Below are 22,585 nucleotides of genomic sequence, written 5' to 3' on the forward strand. Positions count from 1 at the left end.
CTTTTCTGCAAGTGATAAATTAGCGAAGCAAATTATATTAAATAATTGGGAGAAAAATACAGTAAGCGGGCCTTATGGGAGATCTAGCACTTGTACAGTAAAATCCTAGATATGGAATTATCAGAGCAGTTCTAATTAAGTCTTTAGTCTAGTAGTTATCAAAGTCCTTCCCACGCCATGTGGCGCATAGGGTGGCGCCGATCTTCATTTCCATAGCCCTCGGCCTCTCGCCTATTACATAGCTAGGGTTACAGTGGGAAGGTCTAGTCCTCTGGTAACTGCGAGAGTTTGACTCCCCACTCACATCTGTATTGCAGCGTGCCTTGCCAGACAGCAGTAGGTACCATTTTTATGATGGTCTTTGGTATGATCCGACCATGAGTAGAACTTACAATCTCCCAATCGAGAGGCAGACACGCTAACCACTAGGCCAACTCGCGGTAGTCCAGTAGTTAAGTTACTTTTTTTTTTTTCCTCAGAAATGCTGAGAATGGGGAAAAATAATAATGTGAAAGTTTTATATATTTAAGTTATTCCATGAAATCGAGTCGTGCATGAGCTGATGGCTAACGAGGTGCATAGCACCAAGCTGGCTATAAGCCATGTACAACGAGATTGAGTGGAATAACTGTTTTATTCTATCCACATTCACTGGATTTTGAAAAACGGAGCATTTTTATTTTTTGCAAATTCGATAAATTAAAACTTTTTATACAAAACGTCAGACAAAATAATTTCCACTTAGTATGTAAACAAACCGGCGAAATAACAGCAGCAATTTGTGAAAAATGCTGTTATAATAATTGTTGAAAAATAAAAAGAGACTTTTATGTATTTTGTTGCTTTTTTTTTTTGTATTTTTTGGGGTTTTCTTCTTCTTTAGGGTTTTTTGGCAGTTGGCAAACCAACTTAAAGGTGCATTACTGCCACTCCCTGTGTCCGAAATCACTCACTCGTTCACTCCTCCCTCCTCACTATTTAGCAGGGCTCTACATTAACTTTTGAAACCACTTGTCCTGTCGGGCAAGTTGAAAGGAAATTTACTTGTCCGAATGTGAAGTTGACTTGTCCGAAGAAATATTTGAGGAAAAAAACCACAAACTATTTGTAACCCAACAATCTTTATGGCATTTGTTTCCAAATTCACAACATATGCATAATATCTGTGAATCAAAAGTAATCAATACTTGATATTTCTGAGGCAAAAGTTCAAAAATATAGTAAAACAGACTGATTGATACCATAATTTACCAATTATTATGCTGAAGTTCAGAAGCAATATATTCCAGTAGAGTAGAAATTATGAACACAAAATTTTAAGAACAAAATAACTATACTATGAGATCCAGAAACACTAACCATTATATATACACAGATCAGTACTCTGCAGTTCAGTAACAAATATCACAAAAAGTAACATTATCATAAAATTTATGACTTGATGAGATATCACTAGTTTGGACAAGAGAAACAAATAACAATGCTACAAACAGGGCTCTACACTAACTTTTTTTTTTCAGGAGCACACGTGCTCCTAAGTTAAAAATTTTAGGAGCACAAGGAAAAAAATGGGGGCACAAGCACAAGTAGGTTTTCATTTTAAAGGTTTATTGCAGCGCAAACCTTAAACACACCAACACACAAAACGCAAAATTTAATTGAGAATGAATGAATGAACGAATGAACAAAATGAATAACGAACAACTGAATGAACAAACAGTAGCTAAACAGAGAGCAGAGCTCAGCAGAGCTAACAACATCATCAAGGACAGCTCCCACCCTGGCTCTGAGTTCTTTGACTTGCTGCCCTCAGGCAGGCGTTACAGGTGCATCAAAGCAAGGACCAACAGACTCAAAAACAGTTTTTTCCCACAGGCCATAACCACCTTGAACAATTAGCCTTTTTCACATTACGTCACTTGCAGGGGAACTCGTATCCGTTTTCAGCCTTTTGATTGGAAGAAGAGGTATACGGCGGCAACATATGTTAACAAAACTGTGTCATTCACAGATGAGATTGATAATAATATTACGCATTGTTGTTTATCATTACGTATTGTTAGCGACCATTCCAATCACCTATCTGCCTTGTTTTGGAAAGGAAGTTTACTGACTTTCTATGGTTGCTACTTGTTAGCCAGCAGATTAGCATGCCGCCTCTTCTTCCATTCAAAAGGCTGAAAACGGATGTGAGGTTCTTCTGCAAGTGAAAAAGGCACATTACATGCACTGACTGATGCCACTTCTGGCAGGTGCAACAATGCACCAACAAGGACCTAAAAGGACAATATTCTCACACTTACCTGATACAGTGCAATACTTATTACAGTGCAACCTCACAGAGCAACTTTTTAGTTTTTATAGCTTTTGTATATTTTATATTTCTACACTTTTACATCCATACCCAATACAATGCAATACCAAATACAGTGCAATATCCTGAGTTTTGTAGCTGAACTGAGTTTCTATAACTAATGTGCAATTAACATCTGTAACTCAACACGCCCAGCTGTATATATATTCTTTGTTTTTCTGCTGTGTTGTATGTTACCATCTAAATGTTTGCACTGGGGTGTGTGCTTTCCATCTCATTATATAATTTTCCCGCACCTTCTCCCGTCGTTCTAGCTTTCTTCACTACACTTTCTTCCTCGTCCATTCTTTTATTCTTGTTTCCACCATCATTGCTTTTAAAAAACGCCGTTATTCTCTGCATAGCGAATATATTTCTCAGCTCGGTCCGAACCAGCTCTCAGTTATCTCTCAGTTGAATGATCTGATGAATCCCTAAAAAGCACTTTTCCCACCTAATGCCACACCCACAACATACAACCGTGGGAAAGAGGGGCAATCACAGAAAGATGAGTAGAAAACGGGAAATGTTACGGGGGATATTTATTGTGATAGTAGGCTATTGTAGCGTCAGCACAAAGCACCAGACTCAACTTTAACTGAAAGTGTTATTCAATAGCCTAAATTTATTCAAGCTGCAGACCAAGAAGAATAAAAATGCTGAAATCTCATGTCCCGGTAAAACGCACTAGCATGGCAGAATGGCAAAAAAAAAAGTAACTTTTTCACTCCTCCCCCCGGCTACCGTGGGAACCACCGCAGTGCAAGACAGAGGCAATGCACACAACTACAGACAGGGAGCAAGGCGCAGGCAGAACACACACACACACGACACTGAACACACACACTTATAACAATACAGGCCGTTACTCGTTACACTGCCATGATGCTACAAGCCTGTGTCTCTCTGAGAGGGAGCAGCCCCTCCCTCCTGTGTGTGTGTGTGTGTGTGTGTGTGTGTGAGAGCGAGCATCCCCTCCCTCGTGTGTGTGTGTGTGTGTGTGTGTGTGTGAGAGAGAGAGAGACAGGGAGCAGCCCCTCCCTCCTGTGTGTGTGTGTGTGTGTGTGTGTGTGTGTGTGTGTGTGTGTGTGTGTGTGAGAGAGAGACAGAGAGCAGCCCCTCCCTCCTGTGTGTGTCTGTGAGAGAGGGAGCAGCTCTACAGTAAACCCACTTCCAGATTCTTTCACTTCCATAACGGCTGTCCAACAGTGGAAAGAAAGAAAACCTGAAAAGGTGTTACAGTGTGCTATTAACAAGTCCACACCGCCGTCTGATGCTGATTTGACCTCAAAGGAGGATAAACCAGCCTCCTTAAATCCTGTATCAGATGCTCTTGACCTTTCAGTGAAAGTGTCTGGAGCTGTGGATCACTGCACCACTGAAAAGGGTCCTACACCTAGTTCTGGTGTAGGATCAGGACTGGATCATGTGAGCAAAAATAAAGACGCAGCTATTAAACCAAGTTTAGACTATTCTCCCAGTGTTCAATCAGGAGGCGTTCTTACGGTAAGCAGGCCTAGGGCAACATCAACCATGTCTGAGCTTGATTTTTCTGTCTGCATAGAATGAAAAAAAAAAACGCATATTATATGATTACTGTAGTACTGAGCCTTCAACTGAAAAGGGTCTTCACACTTCATCTGCTGGATGTAGGAATGGCAAAAATTATTCACTCCTGGAAAATCAAGAGAAATTCTTTACATTAAGTAAAATATGTTGTCATAACAGTTAAAAGTGATGTACATAGTTAACTATTGTGCAGTAACTGCTTAAATCTTGGCTGATTATTATGACCTATAATGATGTATTCATTGAATAAGGAATAAAATGCAAGAAGCAAGTGATGGTACAGGAAAATACTCAGTTACTGGGAGGTGTGAAGCCACACTAAAAATGTATTATTTTTCTATAGCTAGCCATTTCTATTTAATAAAGAATAACACCTTTTATCCATTTATAGTTATACTTGACTTGCAGAATGTCTGCAAACAAGTTCCTGTTGTCACTTAAGTTATAGCAGCTATTTAAGTTATTCCACGAAATCGAGTCGTACATGAGCTGATAGCCAACGAGGCACGTAGCACCGAGTTGGCTATAAGCCATGTACGACGAGATTGAGTGGAATAACTGTGTTGTTATATCCACATTCACTGGATTTTGAGAAACGGAGCATTTTTATTTTTTGCAAATTCGATAAATAAAAACTTTATACAAAATGTCTGACAAAATCATTTCCGCTTAGAATGTACAGCTAGCTCCATAAATATTTGGACAGAGACATTTTTCTAATTTTGGTTCTGTACATTACCACAATGAATGAATTTTGAACAAAACAATTCAGATGCAGTTGAAGTTCAGACTTTCAGCTTTAATTCAGTGGGTTGAACAAAATGATTGCATAAAAATGTGAGGAACTAAAGCATTTTTTAAACACAATCCCTTCATTTCAGGGGCTCAAAAGTAATTGGACAAATTAAATAATTGTAAATAAAATGTTCATTTCTAATACTTGGTTGAAAACCCTTTGTTGGCAATGACTGCCTGAAGTCTTGAACTCATGGACATCACCAGACGCTGTGTTTCCTCCTTTTTAATGCTCTGCCAGGCCTTTACTGCAGCGGTTTTCAGTTGCTGTTTGTGGGCCTTTCTGTCTGAAGTTTAGTCTTTAACAAGTGAAATGCATGCTCAATTGGGTTGAGATCAGGTGACTGACTTGGCCATTCAAGAATATTCCACTTCTTTGCTTTAATAAACTCCTGGGTTACTTTGGCTTTATGTTCTGGGTCATTGTCCATCTGTATTATGAAACGCCGACCAATCAGTTTGGCTGCATTTGCCTGGATTTGAGCACACAGTATGTCTCTGAATACCTCAGAATTCATCCAGCTGCTTCTGTCCTGTGTCACATCAATAAATACTAGTGACCCAGTGCCACTGGCAGCCATGCATGCCCAAGCCATCACACTGCCTCTGCTGTGTTTTACAGATGATGTGGTATGCTTTGGATCATGAGCTGTACCTTCACCTTCACCATACTTTTTTCTTTCCATCATTCTGGTAGAGGTTGATCTTGGTTTCATCTGTCCAAAGAATGTTCTTCCAGAACTGTGCTGGCTTTTTTAGATGTTTTTTAGCAAAGTCCAATCTAGACTTTTTATTCTTGAGGCTTATGAGAGGCTTGCACCGTGCAGTGAACCCTCTGTATTTACTTTCATACAGTCTTCTCTTTATGGTCGATTTGGATATTGATAGGCCTACCTCCTGGAGAGTGTTGTTCACTTGGTTGGCTGTTGTGAAGGGGTTTCTCTTCACCATAGAAATTATTCTGCAATCATCCACCACTGTTGTCTTCTGTGGGCATCCAGGTCTTTTTGCATTGATAAGTTCACCAATGCTTTCTTTCTTTCTCAGGATGTACCAAACTGTAGATTTTGCCACTCCTAATATTGTAGCAATTTCTCGGATAGGTTTTTTCTGTTTTCGCAGCTTAAGGATGGCTTGTTTCGCCTGCATGGAGAGCTCCTTTGACCGCATGTTTTCTTCACAGCAAAATCTTCCAAATGCAAGCACCACACCTCAAATCAACTCCAGGCCTTTAATCTGCTTAACTGAGAATGACATAACGAAGGAATTGCCCACACCAGCCCATGTAATAGCCTTGGAGTCAATTGTCCAATTACTTTTGGTCCCTTTAAAAACAGGGTGGCACATGTTAAGGAGCTGAAACTCCTAAACCCTTCATCCAATTTTAATGTGGATACCCTCAAATGAAAGCTGAAAGTCTGGACTTTATGTCCATTATATAACTATAACTTGAATATGTTTCAGTAAACAGGTAAAAAAAACATTTATGTCAGTGTCCAAATATATATGGACCTAACTGTATATCTTGTTATGAAAACCTCCACACCTCCATTGACTCACAGATGAATGGATACAAGTAAAGTTTCTATTCATCTTCATCTATCAACCCTTGAGTTCTGCTCCATCAATTGGACTCCATCAGTCATTAATTTATTTATGAGAAATTGAAAACCAGAAAATTAAAATTATATATATTTTTCATTTTTAAATTATTAATTTTGAATATATATCCTCCACTGATTAATTGTTGTCTAATTATTCAGTGTGGCTCCTGTATGGTATTTAATGGTCAAAAAAAAGATAATTTCAAATAATCCATAATTATATCTAAATTATAGAGCCCTATGTTTCAAATCCCTAAACTCCCATTACTAATTAGTTAATTAATACAGCCGGTAACCTAATTAGCAGCCATTTGACAGCTTGGTATTTCATAGATAACTTTCCCCACTCCTACCTCACTCCCTGTCAATCCACACGCATGCAGGCGCACATTCCCCGCCAGCACACGCTCGGCTATATAATGAACACCATCAACAACAATTCAAAGATTTGGAAATTACCACACACTCAACGTAAATATACAGTTGAATAATGATCCCACCAACAGAAATGTCAACAAATCCACGTGTATGACACGATTAAAACCAATCATAAACGACCGTTTACGCTCAAATACACGAAGCGGTATTGGCCGGTTTCGCAAGTGGAATATTGCGCATGCGCACATCGCTCTTTCCGAATAGAAACATCCGGCGATTCATCAAAACAATATGTCGAGTGAGATGCTTCGGAAATCATGTGAATAAACTGATAAATTTGATATGTAACCTGAATATCGGCGTATTTTGGCACTTGTCTGATCGGACAAGTAACTGAGACGATGAACTTGTCCGACATTAAGTATCACTTGTCCCGGACAAGCAGACAACTGTTAATGTCGAGCCCTGTTTAGGGAATTACTATATAGAGGACTATATAGTGTGCTAATTGGTAAAAAGAAAAAACGCTTTCAGACACTAGTCCGTCGCGCTGGTATTCATGTCATTACTGTCGCACGATTAAAACGTGCCATCAGGCAGGTGGTGGATTTTCAAAATAATAAATACATGCATGTATTTTTGTGATAAATACATATTATACTGAACGCATTTCCCACATTAATAAATACAAAGTACTTTGTGTCTGCTGCATCTTTCAGTTTTTTTAAATCAAGGCTGAATGCTTTCTTCTTTGCTGCGACCTTTTAGTAAATCAAATTTGAGACTTTTAATTTGATTTCTTTCAGTGCAACCGCAATGCATGATGGAATATATTGCTTTGGTTAGTGACCATCAGTTGTACACTACTTTTCGTGATTCATTGTGCGATACTTTGAGTGCACTATATAGGGTGTAATAATCCTCGCTATCGTTTCGGACAACACTACACTGTCCGAAACGTCCTCACTATATAGCGCCTTATATAGTAAGTAGGGAGTGATTTCGGACACAGGGACTGACAGCTAAAGTGTGGAACAGGAGATATTGGGGGGAACTATAGTCTTTTAGCTACCTCTGTTTCTTTTAAATACTTGATCATTTTTGGGGTTTTGTTTTCGAGTAGAATTTTTATCTCGTCCTCGGTTGGTTCAGCAACACACTCCGCCATTTTGTTTTTCTCTACTCACCGTATATGAGCTGATATCCTAAGTAGTGCAGTAGCCAGTCAGAGCACACGATTGCTCATATCCAATGAATGTGGATAGAGTAATAGCATTTATGCTGAGATGACTGGGAAAATTAAAACTCATTCTCATACCAACATTGATATTTAATAATAGGATTTTATCTCAAAAACCTTTAGAAAAGTTATACACACACAAAAAAAAAAACCCACCATCCAGGAAAAAAAATACATTTTTGTCTTGTTTGCTTGGGGCATAAATGTGATGTTGCATACTTGTAAAAAAATTTTATCATAATTGTAATGCCTTGTTTTTTCTTTTGTTGTTGTGTTTTTTTTAATTATTATTTATCTGTAGGAAATGAGGGTTATCCATGTATTAATGTGTTCTTTTTAAACAGAAGTTTGAATTAAAAGAGATGTCGTGTGTTTTTGTGCCTTACTAAGTTAATTGTTTTCCCCAGTATTATATGTATGAGCTGCTGGATGGAGGGGAAAAGGTTGAGCCATGCCCAAGGCATGTGTGCCCATTCGCCATTGTGGCTTTCTCCTATGGAAAAACTGCTAGCTCTTTGGAGTTGAAAGAGAAAAGGTCAGTATCATTTAGTACTGCTGTTCAAATAGTCTCTGAAATATATGTCTGAAATCTGATGGTGTAGGACATTTTGTGTGTGTGTGTGTACACATACATGTATACATGCGTACGTGCTGTATCCGCCAGTAATGCAGCAGCAGAACAATGCATAAATCATGGAGATACATGTCAAGAGCTTCAGTTAATATTCACATCAAACATCCGAATGTGGAATATGTGATCTCCATGATTTTGACTGGTGATTCAGAAACTGCTGAGTTCCTGGCATTTTCATGCACAAGAGTCCCTTGAGTTTACATAGAAAAGGGAAAAAACATCCAATGAGCATCAGTTCTGTAAGCAGGAAAGCCTTGTTGTTTTGGTCAGAGCACAATGGCCAGACTGGTTTGAACTGAAAATAGAACAACGGGTTTTTTTTTTTTTTAAATACTCAAATGAGTCAGTCTGACACTAACAACCATGCAACAGTCAGTCACTGAGATATCACATGTTGAGATAACGTTTGACATGAGTATTAACTCAAGCTCTTGACCTGCATCTTCTTTTTTTTTTTGTATATAATTTAGAATAAGTTATTCCACAAAATCGAGTCATACATGAGCTGATAGCCGACGAGGCACGTAGCACCGAGTCGGCTATAAGCCATGTACGACGAGGTTGAGTGGAATAACTGTTTTATTCTATCCATATTCACTGGATTTTGAAAAATGGAGCATTTTTATTTTTTGCAAATTCGATAAATAAAAACTTTTGTACAAAACGTCCGACAAAATCATTTCCACTTAGAATGTAAACAAACGGGTGAAATGACAGTATCAATTTGTGAAAAATGCTATAATAATAATAATTATTGGGGAAAAAAAAGATGCGTTGTTATCATGAAATAATTTTATTCCATATTTTGTTGCTTTTGGGTGGGTGGGGTTGTTTTCAAGTAGAGTTTTTATTTCGTCCTCGGTTCGTTCGGCAACACGCTCCGCCATTTTGTTTTTCTCTACTCATGGTATATGAGCTGATAGGGTAGTAGTAGCATAACCAATCAGAGTGTGCGATTGCTCATATCCAGTGAATGTGCATAGAATAATACTGTATATTGTTCCTACAATCTTTTTATGCATCAGATTTTTGCTGAAAGTGTTTTTTCAGACCCTCCAGGATTTCACGATGTTGCGATTTGCAACTTCAACACAAATTCAACCAATCCCCGCGAATTCAGGGCGGTGTTGCAATTATATCCAATCACCGCAACTTTCCCGCAAATTTGACCAATCGTTGGCGTCATCTTGAGGTGACGTCTACAAACCACCTTCCGCCTTACTTCCAGTGTTGCCAGATTGGGCGGTTTTAGGCCCACTTTACACGGGGACGGTCTGAAACAAAAACGCAAAAGTCCGTTTTTGTTCTCACTTTTTTCCGCGTCTACACGACCGTTTTCAAGGAGGAAATCTGCGTCTATACGGTGACGCATAAATGTGTGGAATTCAATTGGATGTTGTAATAGAGTGTGCCGAGTGGATGGAGTAGTCAGTCAGAATGATGAGCAAAACAAGGAAAATTCTTGTACAAAAATAGTTTTCTTTTTATTCTTAAGCCGCCAGTTAACACAAACAGGACAAAAAAAAAACACTGATGACAAAACCAAACAAAAAAAAAATTCTGGGACAAAATGCCCACGCAAGCTAGGCTACTCTGGCATTACTCACACAGAGCTCAAGTCACGCGTCCTCTCCCTACCGAGGCCATCCCCCCAATGAACAGTGCAGCGCATATTTAAAAGACTACGGCAGTCTTAACACAATTAAAATCAATCCACACATCTAGACAGATTTTAACAGTTCTAAACATTTTCACTGCATGCATTACACTCCTACAACAATGTGCAGACCTTAAATATTACAACAAACACTTACTTAAGATTTTTAGACCATTTCTCTCCGCTCTAATGAGCTGCTTTCCCGCGCATCGCGGAAGAAACCTTGAAAAGCGCTTTCAGACCTGCATTCTGCTTTGGTCCCGCACCCGGAAGACTACAGCAGGTAAATGGCTACAAACATTTCTGGCTGATGTTAGATAAACTCTAGCAGAAAAGGATTCAGATGTTAAACGTGCGCACTTAATGAATCTTTACATGCTATTGTTTATAGTGAAAACTAATAAATGCTTGCGCTGTTTAAACCTGTGTCGCGTCTTTTACTATGAAAAGTTGTAACAAATGTACCCGTAACAAAACATACTTGTAAAGCCCCCATTACCAAACCCACAGCAAACATACAACACAGATTGTATTTGGAATGTCTTTGCAACTGTGGTTTAGTCCATTGCACTTGACCATTGAAACATGACCAGCGGGAGGAACCGCTGTTTAGTGACAGACGCATTGCGCTCTGTCACAGATGTGCATGCCAGGCGGTGCTGTGAAAGACCTCCGCTATGTCTGCACGCATGCGCGACATCTTCCGTCTTGTCTGATCTGCACATCTGCGCCGCGAAAACTTTGACTACTCTGGCTATGGTAAGTAAGAAAGTAAGTAAAAAAGTAAGAGCATGCTATACCCGCCTCTGTTCATTAACGGTATATGTGCAGATTTGGTATAGATGTTCGAAGGACTCCTGGACGTTTATTAAAGCTGCCAGAGCAGCTTGAAGGTCCGTTGGATCGATGTAATCAGACATGCTCTTACTTTTTTACTTACTTTCTTACTTCCCGGGCTGGCATGTACAGTATATGACATATGTATGATGTAAACGCGTACCCGACGTGAGCAGATCCAAGCAGAGTTTCGCGTATTGGGTAGTTTAGATGGATATGCAACGGGGGCCGTTTTTAACTTATCCACTTTGGAAGGCGTTTTCAATTTTTTCCGTTTTTCAGCCTCGGAAACGCCGTCCCCGTGTAGACGAAAGGCACTTCCGATAAAATATTTAGTCGTTTTTACCCAACAGCGTCCTCGTGTAAACGGGCCCTTAATTGCATTTTGGTGGGTTTTGAACATATTTTGGACTGGAAAACGTCAGCAGTATCTGGCAACACTGCTTACTTCCATTTATACGTTCAAGAGAAGCAGCATGTGCGAGTCAGTGTTTATGTAGGCTTAAGTTCTGTTACTGAAAGTGTGTTATGTTTACAGTGAAGGACTGTGTGCACTTTACTTTTTTTTTTACTTAATACAAGAAGTTAATGGATGCCAACATTTTTGCCAAAATGGTATTTTCCATTGTTTAGGCAGCTTCAGCATCATACTGTGAGATTCTGTTCAAATTGTTTTTTTTCTTCTATGAAGCCTGAACCATTTATTTTATTAGTTTATAATTATTGTTTAATTTAGTCTTCAGGAGAGACTGCCTGCACACAGTACTAGTATTAATAGTTTTTTTTTCTTACATGAAAGCTGAGGCATTTATATTATATTTGAAGGTAACTTCATGTTGTGCTGTGAGGTTCTCTGCACTTTAACTTTTGAACCAACAGGTGCATTTGGATAAGTAAAGCCTATTTTTCTGCATTTTTGTAGTCCTGGTAATCTTTTATATTGGTAAAGTTGTTTATAGGACCATTTCTCAGTGTCTTTGTTTTTTTAATCAATAGTTTTTCAGTAATAACTTAGTACTTAACATATCACTCAATTTTAATAAAAAAAAGAGAAAATCGCAACAATTTCTCGCAACTTTCACTTCCACCCGCAATGTAATCGCAACAAAAACCTAAAAAACACCAACTTTCATCGCAATTTTTTGGAAAACCCCCCGCAACATCAGACATTTTAGCCTGCAACAATCTCAAAAAAGGCCCGCGAAATCCTGGGGGGACTGTTTTTTACTTATGCAGTCTTGCTCCTTTCAGGTTTGTAATGAGAACCTGATTTAAATAAGTGACCAATTTGACATTTGAATACCCTTCTGCGTTTTTTTTTTTTAATGATACCTGGTGTTGTTTTGCCTATGCAAGTATTGTGTAAATGTTTAAAGGTGTTTTCGTTCTCCTTTGTTTTTCAGTCAAGAAAAATCAGGTAAGCATTGCATTAATAGTTTAACATCCTATATTATTAGAACAAAACACATCACTTTTCATGAAATGTTATTTGAACATGTATGCGATGCAAAAAAAAAAAAAATATTTGGCTTGTTCTTGATTGTGCTTCAAGTTCTGCCATTTCACTGAAGGCCTTTGATTTCAGCATTTCATTACCAACCCTGGAGAGGCCATTTAAAGATTGAGTCAATTTTGTACAACATTGGGTTGAAGTCCATCCACGGAGCCATGTTTCCTGCAAATCTGTACGTTGGATAATTTTTGACAGTGTACACTGAGTGAATCTATGCAAATGTTGATGCATATTGAATGTGGCAACATATTGAATTTATTTCTTTGACTTTGAGGTTTGTTTTATTTTAATGCTGATCTGACTTTTTTTTTCCTTTCAGTCCAAAAACAGTTAAAGTTGACCATGCCATTGGAGTCTCTGAACTGAGAAAAACTTTGCCCCAAGAGGTTTTTGAAACGTCTCCTCTTGGTGGAGGTGTGTTAAAATGTCTGTTATTTAGAGTAGTGAGATGTAGAAGACTAGTCTGTATTACAAAGTGCCACTTATCATTTTCTAGTTTTTTTTTTTTTTTAACTTTAGTTGTTGTGTATATGTATATTTTGATTTCTTGTGGATCATATATCTGATTGATTGATTTTTTTTTCTTTTAGTTTCATTAGATGGCAAATGGTTTAGTATGTACAATGTCATTTCCTTTGAAGCAAGAAATGACCTAACTTTCTTAACTCAAGAGTTGAAGGAGAAGGACATGGTGAGTCTGGGATGTGGGTGACATTTGAACCAGTGGAGTAGGAACTAGAAGGCGTTTAATATTTTTCTGTCTTTTACCATGCAGGCCCTTGTGATACGTTTGGAAGATGGTGGTTTCCTTGTACTTCTTCATTCATCTAATTTCCTCTCCTACGAAGGTAATAATACTCTAAATCTGATCAAATGTGTTTACTGCTTTACTTCCTGATTAGTAAAATGTTGGAAAACATTTTTGCAGGTGCAGGCACGGATAAAGCCTTCGCTCTTCAAGGAATGTTTGTTTATTCTGAATCCAGAACTGTGCCAAGAGGTGAGTAAAATTTTATCCAAAATATTCTGTGGCATGTGTGATTGCAGCTTTTGGACATTGTTCATATGGTGTCTTTATTTCTAATTCTTGGTTATTTCGGGGTTTAGAGACCAAGAGTGGATACCGTAAGGCTACAGTTTCATCTGAGGTTCTTCAAGTTCTCCCTGCCCTGAATTATGCTGAATTAGAAATGGAGAAGTGTCCTCCGAAGCAAAACGAGGAGCCCCTTGGCGTAATGGAGAAACATTTGCAGAACTTTGCTGCTCTTATTTTTCCAGGGCTAACTAGCAGCCCTAGTAGGGAGGCTAGTATGTTTCCCGATCAGTATGATGTACCTGATGGTTTTCCTCTCGTTGCCCCAAAGTGGACAGAACAGACGGGAGATCGCCTCAAGACATATTTAGAAAGTCCAAGCAGTTTTCAAATTCCAGTGGCGAGGGCACTGGAACTCCTTGCCGCTGGAAAACAGCAGCGCAGCGATGATCAGGACGATGATGATGTCTATTACTATATATCATCACCCGAGGCCCCTCAGACTCCTGCTGACATTGTTTTGGAAAGAGATTTGCCTAATGAAACTGATCATTCAACTTGCAGGAATGTTTCTGATGAGGCGAAAGAAACAGCTGAGCAGCAAGCTGAAACAGAAAAGACTGTAGCTGCCGAACTGCCCCATGGTGCTTCGATGGAGGAAGTCAGCACACCTGGGGCAGCAGTCATTGCAACACCTGATGATAACCTAGGTGAAAGGACAGACCCTTCACCCACGTCAGGTGACCTCCCTACAGAACACTATGCTCAGATTGTTCATGCAGTTAACACTGCTCAGGACAGTGAGAAAACATCCGAGTGTGCCTCAGTCGAGGACACATGCGGCGGAGAGGAGTTTTCCGGGGCGATTTTGAAAGAAACTGTTCAGACCACCAGTGTGGCGTTGTCATCCACAGAAATTGGAGATGATTCCTCGACTCTGACATCGAATGCTGAGATGGAGGTTGATCAGTCAAAGAAAGTAGACAGTTTGTCAGACGTGCTCCCTAAGGTTGGAGGTCAGATACCTGTCGCAGACAAAGTCCTACAGGAAGCCGACCTTCCAACATCCATTTCACCTCCTACTACATCAATAAACCGGACTGAAGCATTAATTAAAGATTGTACAGAAGTACAGCCAGAGGCAACTACCAGTGTTCCTTCTGAGGCGAAATCTGTGCCAAACCGGCGTGGAAAGAGGAGAAGGAGGAAAAGTTTAAAACGCAAAACTCATAGAGTCAGTCAAATCACAACCTCACTTCCAAACACTACTTTACCTGTCTGTCCTTCGACAGAAGCCACTCCTGAAGAGAGTACCAATAGTGACGCAACACAGTCCTCACCCAGCACACTGAAAAAAGATTGGCGTTCTCTCCCAAGGCGCAAGAGGAACTGGAATGCTGATACCAATATGAAGCGGACATTGAGGTCAGACTTGAAAAACACTGAAGCACCGTATGATCAAAATGGTGAAACTGAGAAAAATACCACAATCACAGAACCTACTATTGCAGGAAACGTTATGCCCAGTACACCAAAACGAAAAATGGAAGGAATTAATATGAGAGAACGATATGGCCTGAAGACAATAATCACAGACTGTGGCTTTGTCTTCGTCCCCCATGGCTCAGAAGTTGCTCCTGGAGACATCAAGTCGAACGAAAATAAGCAAGCTCAAGAATCATCTTCAGTTACACCTAACAGCCCTTCAGGGGAGAAGCCAACAACTACACCAACACACGATAACCCTCAGCCATCAGAAATGGAAAACAGAGGTCAGCATATGCCCCTAACACACACACAAAACATTTCACTGACTCCAGCTAAGGCACTGTCCTCTGGAGACGTTACTGAAAAAGTTCCTGTATCCCCTAAAAACTCTGCGCAGTCAACTGAAAAACCTAAAAGTGCAGCGAAGGATCATGTGTACAAGGCAATATCCATAAGTAAACTAAAGACAGTGCTCAAAAGAGCAAGAAGGACTGGCGCACAGGATCATGGGAAATCGGTATCGGATAATACAGAGCCTGAACTGAAAAAAGGCAAACTAAACAATGATGTAGAGTTGTCAGACAATAGCAAATCGACTCTTCATTGCAATGATAAAATAGGCAGCACGTTACAGCATAATCCTGGGAGCCAAGAGCCAGTGGAAAACGCACCATCTAAATCACCCTTGAGGACCACATCGTCTCAGGAGAAGCAGATCTCAAAAGAAAATGGTAGGCATGGAGTAAAGCCACGGATTTTTTTTTTTTTCCTTTTTGCAAACAAGTAGGATCTTTTTAATCTTACTGTGTACCGTAGTCACGTTTATTTTCCGTGTAAAAATGAGATGTGCATTTTTTTTAAACCCTGTGCACTTAAGTATTTAGTTCTGTTTCTTGAAATATAAACAGACTGATGATTTAGGCTCCAGTGACCGTAACTAGAATAAAGCATTTACTGAAGATGAATGAACGAACATGGTAAACGGGCCCAGGAACGCATAAGCAGCCCATCAAACCCAATACACTCCCACGTTAATGAGATCCTTCCTTCGTCCTGAGAGCTTCGTATCCAAGCTCCAGCAACTTTTTTTTTTTGGGCCTTTTCTGGTGGACCGCAGGATCCCAGTCCCAATATAGTAAATGGAATATTCTCAAAGGAAAACCGATGTTTTCGTTAAGTCTAGTTCATAACAGCAGACTCTGTGTGGACAAATTTTAGTCCTCTAAAATAGTCATACGTATAAGTTAGGTCTAATTTGATTCAACGGACTTATTCGAAAACACGTGGACCTTCGTTCTCTCTGCCTGACTTTGTTTAGAGTCTTTCCTGCTGCCCCTACTAAAATTTGTATATACTGTGAGAGAATTTAAATGCCTTTTATTTCTGTGCTTTCCATCCAATACTAATATTACTGTTCATTGCAGATATATTTGATATTTTAGTTTTACATTTTCAGAAGGCAAAGAAAGCATCAGTCACAGCTCCTTTCCTTCTACAGCTTCTGCCATTTGTCTTGCATGTATGTTTGTGCCTGTGACATTCTGCTTTTTTGTATCCATTCTCTTGCTGCTTTTTCATTCTCTTTTGTCTTTTGTTTTTGTTCCTCTTTTGTTTTTACAGGTTACAACAATTTTGACAACTTCCCCCCTAATGAAACAGTTAAACAAGCCAACCAACGGCTCGTATCTGAGCCAGTAGAGAGTAGGGTAGAAGGAAAGCGTATTAGTTCTGATGGCCAGAGCAATAAAGAGGAAGCGGCTGTTGGTGTGCCTGCACCTTCAGATGCTCTTAATCTTCTGGCTGATTTGGCCCTCAGAGTAAATAGAGACAAAATGTTGCCTAACCTGGGAGAAAAACACCTTGGAACCAAGACCACTAGCTCGCACCTAAGAGTCCTTCATCTGTTGCGAGACCGCAACCCCAAGTTAAAATTACCTCCTAAATCTCCTTGTCCAGAGGGTCTTGTTGTGACTGGGGATTTGATATTCGAGATATCAAAAGAGCATTCTTACTCACAGCCCACCTCTCTGCCGTCAGGTTTGACAGGCATATGCCCCCAGGTTCAACCTCCAGTTGAATGTGTCGCGTCTCGTCTGTCCATGAAATCTGACCTTCTACTGAAGTTTCCTGATCTCACTAGTTATCCAGGCTATCGTAATAAAGGAAGCAAAAATGGATGGAAATTTCTTCCAACTTTAAGTCCATCAGCCCCAGCTGCTGTCAAGGCCAAAGTATGGAGTTCTCTGTTTCTTCGCTGTCGGAGCTTCACTGAAAAGGAGGGCTCCATTCAAGTGACAAGGCATTGGAAAGAAAATTATGATTTCAAATTTGACAGCAAGTTCACAAATGACAAGCTAGACAAATGCGTGACAAGAGCGCTGCATGGGTATGTGCTTCTTTTTTTCCTATCTAGAACCGGATAAAATCAAGACTGTTCAGTCCTAGCTAAAATGCATGATGTCAGAATGTTATAAAGTGCTATATGACCCATTCTGTACTTGCGGGTACATTTCAAGTGTTGACTCTGTTGGTCATCGTCAACTCTGTTGTCGTTAAACTGGGCAATCCATTAGCAGAATTGATGATGAGTCGACATTTTCCACCATTTTGTGTCTTAACTCCACATGCTAACCTCAAACTAGCTATCACGTGGCACGCATAAAAACAGAATTTTATGGATTTTAATCATGTTTAAAAAAAAAAAAAGTCACTCCAATATCACAATAACAGATTTGACGAATAATTAATCTGCTGTTGGTGTGTCCTCAACTTTTTGTTCAAATTAATGAGAGAAGAAACACAAGATACCTCACTGCCTTTCTGAAGTTTCCTGCCAGAGGAAATGACATCTCTCAGTGCAGGTGCCATACGTATTATTAAAAGTCTTTGTGGATTTTATGTGGTTTTATAACAGTTAACAGTTGACAAGAACATTGGGACGGAGAGAAATATATTTTTATGACTGAAGTTTCACATAATACAGAAAATACTTAATGTGCAATTGATTTTATAACAGTTAATAGAATAAGATCCAAAAAACAGATCGTGAGACTGAATCACTTCCTATTTATTCAAGTTGAATGTATGAATCAGGAGTCAAAGACAGTCAATAATGTTGGGGAGGAATTATTAAAAATTTGGTAGTCATGGTTGTTTTGATGGCAGGCCAGATGAGCTACCACGCCCTTGATGTTCTGGTTTTTCATCTACACGTTGATCTGGTTTCACTTTGGCTATCCAATTTCTACATCACCCACAATAGTGTCGACTACCTGCTCATAGTGGTGCTAGTATGATTTGAGCACTTTTTTTGTAATCCAAATTTTTTGTAATCCAAAGAGACATGAGAGAGAGAGACATGAGAGAGAGAGACATGAGACAGGGAGACGAGCCGCGAGAGACAGGGAGACGAGCGAGACACGAGGGAGGGAGACGAGCGAGACACGAGGGAGGGAGACGAGGGAGGGAGACGAGCGAGACACGAGGGAGGGAGACGAGCGAGACACGAGGGAGGGAGACGAGGGAGGGAGACGAGCGAGACACGAGGGAGGGAGACGAGCGAGACACGAGGGAGGGAGACGAGCGAGACACGAGGGAGGGAGACGAGCGAGAGACGAGAGGGAGGGAGACGAGCGATGAGAGGGGGGAGAGAAGAGAGAGACGAGAGGGGGGAGAGACGAGAGAGAGACGAGAGTGTGAGACGAGACACACGAGAGACGAGCGAGAGACACGAGAGACGAGCGAGAGACAAGAGAGACATGAGAGAGAGAAGACGAGAGAGAGACATGAGTGAGGAGAGAGAGACGAGCGAGACGAGAGAGAGAGATGAGTGACATACGAGAGAGACAAGTGAGACACGAGACAGAGATGAGTGAGACGCACGAGAGAGTGAGAGACAAGCGAGACACACGAGAGGGGGTCATTTAGTTAACAGTTTATGGACAAATTGGGTCTAAAATGTACAGCAAGCATTGCTATTGGTGAAAGTTTGTCATAATTTGCATTATTGTTCAAAACTGATTCAATAAACGTTTCTTTTGTGGAAAATAACAAAATGTTTATCTGGGAAACCTGAAATGTACCCTGAATTCTAGAATGACCCATGTACTTTTGTAGTCATGTCATCAATGTGTAGTTACATTGTGAACAAACACACACACACACACACACACACACACACACACATATATATATATATGAGAGGGAGATTATTAAAAAGTAGAAATTCCTTTTATACTGTCATTTACCTCTTTCTGAAAGAGAGCTATTAGAAATACATGGAAGTCGTTATTTAATTGAATGTGCCGAGATAATTTAACTTGTAAGTGAATTTTCAAATAATAGTAAAGTAGCCAAAATGATCTACACTTTATTTACCACTGACCACATTCCTGTTTGTTTGTTAATCTCCTCAGCAAATGGGATTTCAGCATTGAAGACAGTTATGAACAGGTGCATCTCATCTTCCATATGTGGATAGGCCTGTTCTACAGTAAACCCACTTCCAGATTCTTTCATTTCCATAACGGCTGTCCAACAGTGGAAAGAAAAAATCCTGAAAAGGTGTTACAGTGTGCTATTAACAAGTCCACACCGCCGTCTGATGCTGATTTGACCTCAAAGGAGGATAAACCAGCTTCATTAAATCCTGTATCAGATGCCCTTGACCTTTCAGTGAAAGTGTCTGGAGCTGTGGATCACTGCACCACTGAAAAGGATCCTACACCTAGTTCTGGTGTAGGATCCGGACTGGATCATGTGAGCAAAAATAAAGAGGCAGCTATTAAACCAAGTTTAGACTATTCTCCCAGTGTTCAATCAGGAGGCGTTCTTACGGTAAGCAGGCCTAGGCCAACATAAACCATGTCTGATCTTGATTTTTCTGTCTGCATAGAATGACAAAAAAAAATGCATATTATATGATTACTGTAGTACTGAGCCTTCAACTGAAAAGGGTCTTCACACTTCATCTGCTGGATGTAGGAATGGCAAAAATTATTCACTCCTGGAAAATCAAGAGAAATTCTTTACATTAAGTGAAATATGTTGTCATAACAGTTAAAAGTGATGTACATAGTTAACTATTGTGCAGTAACTGCTTAAATCTTGGCTGATTATTATGACCTATAATGATGTATTCATTGAATAAGGAATAAAATGCAAGAAGCAAGTGATGGTACAGGAAAATACTCAGTTACTGGGAGGTGTGAAGCCACACTAAAAATTTATTATTTTTCTATAGCTAGCCATTTCTATTTAATAAAGAATAACACCTTATATCCATTTATAGTTATACTTGACTTGCAGAATGTCTGCAAACAAGTTCCTGTTGTCACTTAAGTTATAGCAGCTATTTAAGTTATTCCACGAAATCGAGTCATACATGAGCTGATAGTCGACAAGGCACGTAGCACCGAGTTGGCTGTAAGCCATGTACGACGAGATTGAGTGGAATAACTGTGTTGTTATATCCACATTCACTGGATTTTGAGAAACGGAGCATTTTTATTTTTTGCAAATTCGATAAATAAAAACTTTATACAAAATGTCTGACAAAATCATTTCCGCTTAGAATGTACAGCTAGCTCCATAAATATTTGGACAGAGACAACATTTTTCTAGTTTTGGTTCTGTACATTACCACAATGAATGAATTTTGAACAAAACAATTCAGATGCAGTTGAAGTTCAGACTTTCAGCTTTAATTCAGTGGGTTGAACAAAATGATTGCATAAAAATGTGAGGAACTAAAGCATTTTTTAAACAATCCCTTCATTTCAGGGGCTCAAAAGTAATTGGAGAAATTAAATAATTGTAAATAAAATGCTCATTTCTAATACTTGGTTGAAAACCCTTTGTTGGCAATGACTGCCTGAAGTCTTGAACTCATGGACATCACCAGACGCTGTGTTTCCTCCTTTTTAATGCTCTGCCAGGCCTTTACTGCAGCGGTTTTCAGTTGCTGTTTGTTTGTGGGCCTTTCTGTCTGAAGTTTAGTCTTTAACAAGTGAAATGCATGCTCAATTGGGTTCAGATCAGGTGACTGACTTGGCCATTCAAGAATATTCCACTTCCTTGCTTTAATAAACTCCTGGGTTGCTTTGGCTTTATGTTCTGGGTCATTGTCCATCTGTATTATGAAACACCGACCAATCAGTTTGGCTGCATTTGGCTGGATTTGAGCACACAGTATGTCTCTGAATACCTCAGAATTCATCCGGCTGCTTCTGTCCTGTGTCACATCATCAATAAACACTAGTGACCCAGTGCCACTGGCAGCCATGCATGCCCAAGCCATCACACTGCCTCCGCCGTGTTTTACAGATGATGTGGTATGCTTTGGATCATGAGCTGTACCATGCCTTCACCATATCTTTTTCTTTCCATCATTCTGTTAGAGGTTGATCTTGGTTTCATTTGTCCAAAGAATGTTCTTCCAGAACTGTACTGGCTTTTTTAGATGTTTTTTAGCAAAGTCCAATCTAGCCTTTTTATTCTTGAGGCTTATGAGTGGCTTGCACCGTGCAGTGAACCCTCTGTATTTACTTTCATGCAGTCTTCTCTTTATGGTAGATTTGGATATTGATACGCCTACCTCCTGGAGAGTGTTGTTCACTTGGTTGGCTGTTGTGAAGGGGTTTCTCTTCACCATGGAAATTATTCTGCGATTATCCACCACTGTTGACTTCTGTTGGTGTCCAGGTCTTTTTGCATTGATGAGTTCACCAGTGCTTTCTTTCTTTCTTTCTCAGGATGTACCAAACTGTAGATTTTGCCACTCCTAATATTGTAGCAATTTCTCGGATAGGTTTTTTCTGTTTTCGCAGCTTAAGGATGGCTTGTTTCACCTGCATGGAGAGCTCCTTTGACCGCATGTTTTCTTCACAGCAAAATCTTCCAAATGCAAGCACCACACCTCAAATCAACTCCCGGCCTTTTATCTGCTTAATTGAGAATGACATAACGAAGGAATTGCCCACACCTGCCCATGAAATAGCCTTTGAGTCAATTGTCCAATTACTTTTGGTCCCTTTAAAAACAGGGTGGCACATGTTGAGGAGCTGAAACTCCTAAACCCTTCATCCAATTTTAATGTGGATACCCTCAAATGAAAGCTGAAAGTCTGGACTTTACGTCCATTTTATAATTATAACTTGAATATATTTCAGTAAACAGGTAAAAAAATAAAAAAAATTTGTCAGTGTCCAAATATATATGGACCGAACTGTAAACAAACTGGCGAAATGACAGGAGCGATATGTGAAAAATGCTATACTAATAATTCTTGAAAAAAAAAAGTGTTCTTACCATCAAATAGTTTCATTCCATGTTTTGTTGCTTTGTATATTTGGGGGTTTTGTTTTCAAGGAGTTTTTATTTTGTCCTCGGTTGGTTCAGCAACACGCTCTGCCGCCGTCGCCTTTCGGGGGTTTTTTTTTGGCCGTTAGCAAACCAAACCAACTTAAAGGTGCATTACCACCACT

At 39.7% G+C, this 22,585-nt stretch overlaps 1 protein-coding gene across 5 annotated transcripts in view; it reads left to right on the plus strand.

Annotated features, from left to right (window-relative positions):
- Positions 1-22,585, plus strand: part of tasor2 (transcription activation suppressor family member 2) — a 60,602-nt gene that overhangs the window by 18,753 nt on the left and 19,264 nt on the right. For 4 of the 5 annotated variants that reach the window (XM_060932357.1, XM_060932356.1, XM_060932358.1 and 1 more), the window contains 10 exons: positions 8,347-8,474; positions 12,471-12,484; positions 12,653-12,752; positions 12,900-12,994; positions 13,171-13,271; positions 13,356-13,428; positions 13,509-13,580; positions 13,688-15,832; positions 16,722-17,487; positions 19,517-19,937. In XM_060932357.1, the coding sequence (XP_060788340.1) occupies positions 8,347-8,474; positions 12,471-12,484; positions 12,653-12,752; positions 12,900-12,994; positions 13,171-13,271; positions 13,356-13,428; positions 13,509-13,580; positions 13,688-15,832; positions 16,722-17,487; positions 19,517-19,937 (3,915 nt within the window). The remainder of the gene's footprint in view (positions 1-8,346; positions 8,475-12,470; positions 12,485-12,652; positions 12,753-12,899; positions 12,995-13,170; positions 13,272-13,355; positions 13,429-13,508; positions 13,581-13,687; positions 15,833-16,721; positions 17,488-19,516; positions 19,938-22,585) is intronic. The other variant, XM_060932360.1, reaches the window with a different exon arrangement.

The sequence above is a fragment of the Neoarius graeffei genome, chromosome 10, assembly GCF_027579695.1.
Source record: "Neoarius graeffei isolate fNeoGra1 chromosome 10, fNeoGra1.pri, whole genome shotgun sequence".
In the NCBI taxonomy this organism is placed as follows: Eukaryota; Metazoa; Chordata; class Actinopteri; order Siluriformes; family Ariidae; genus Neoarius; species Neoarius graeffei.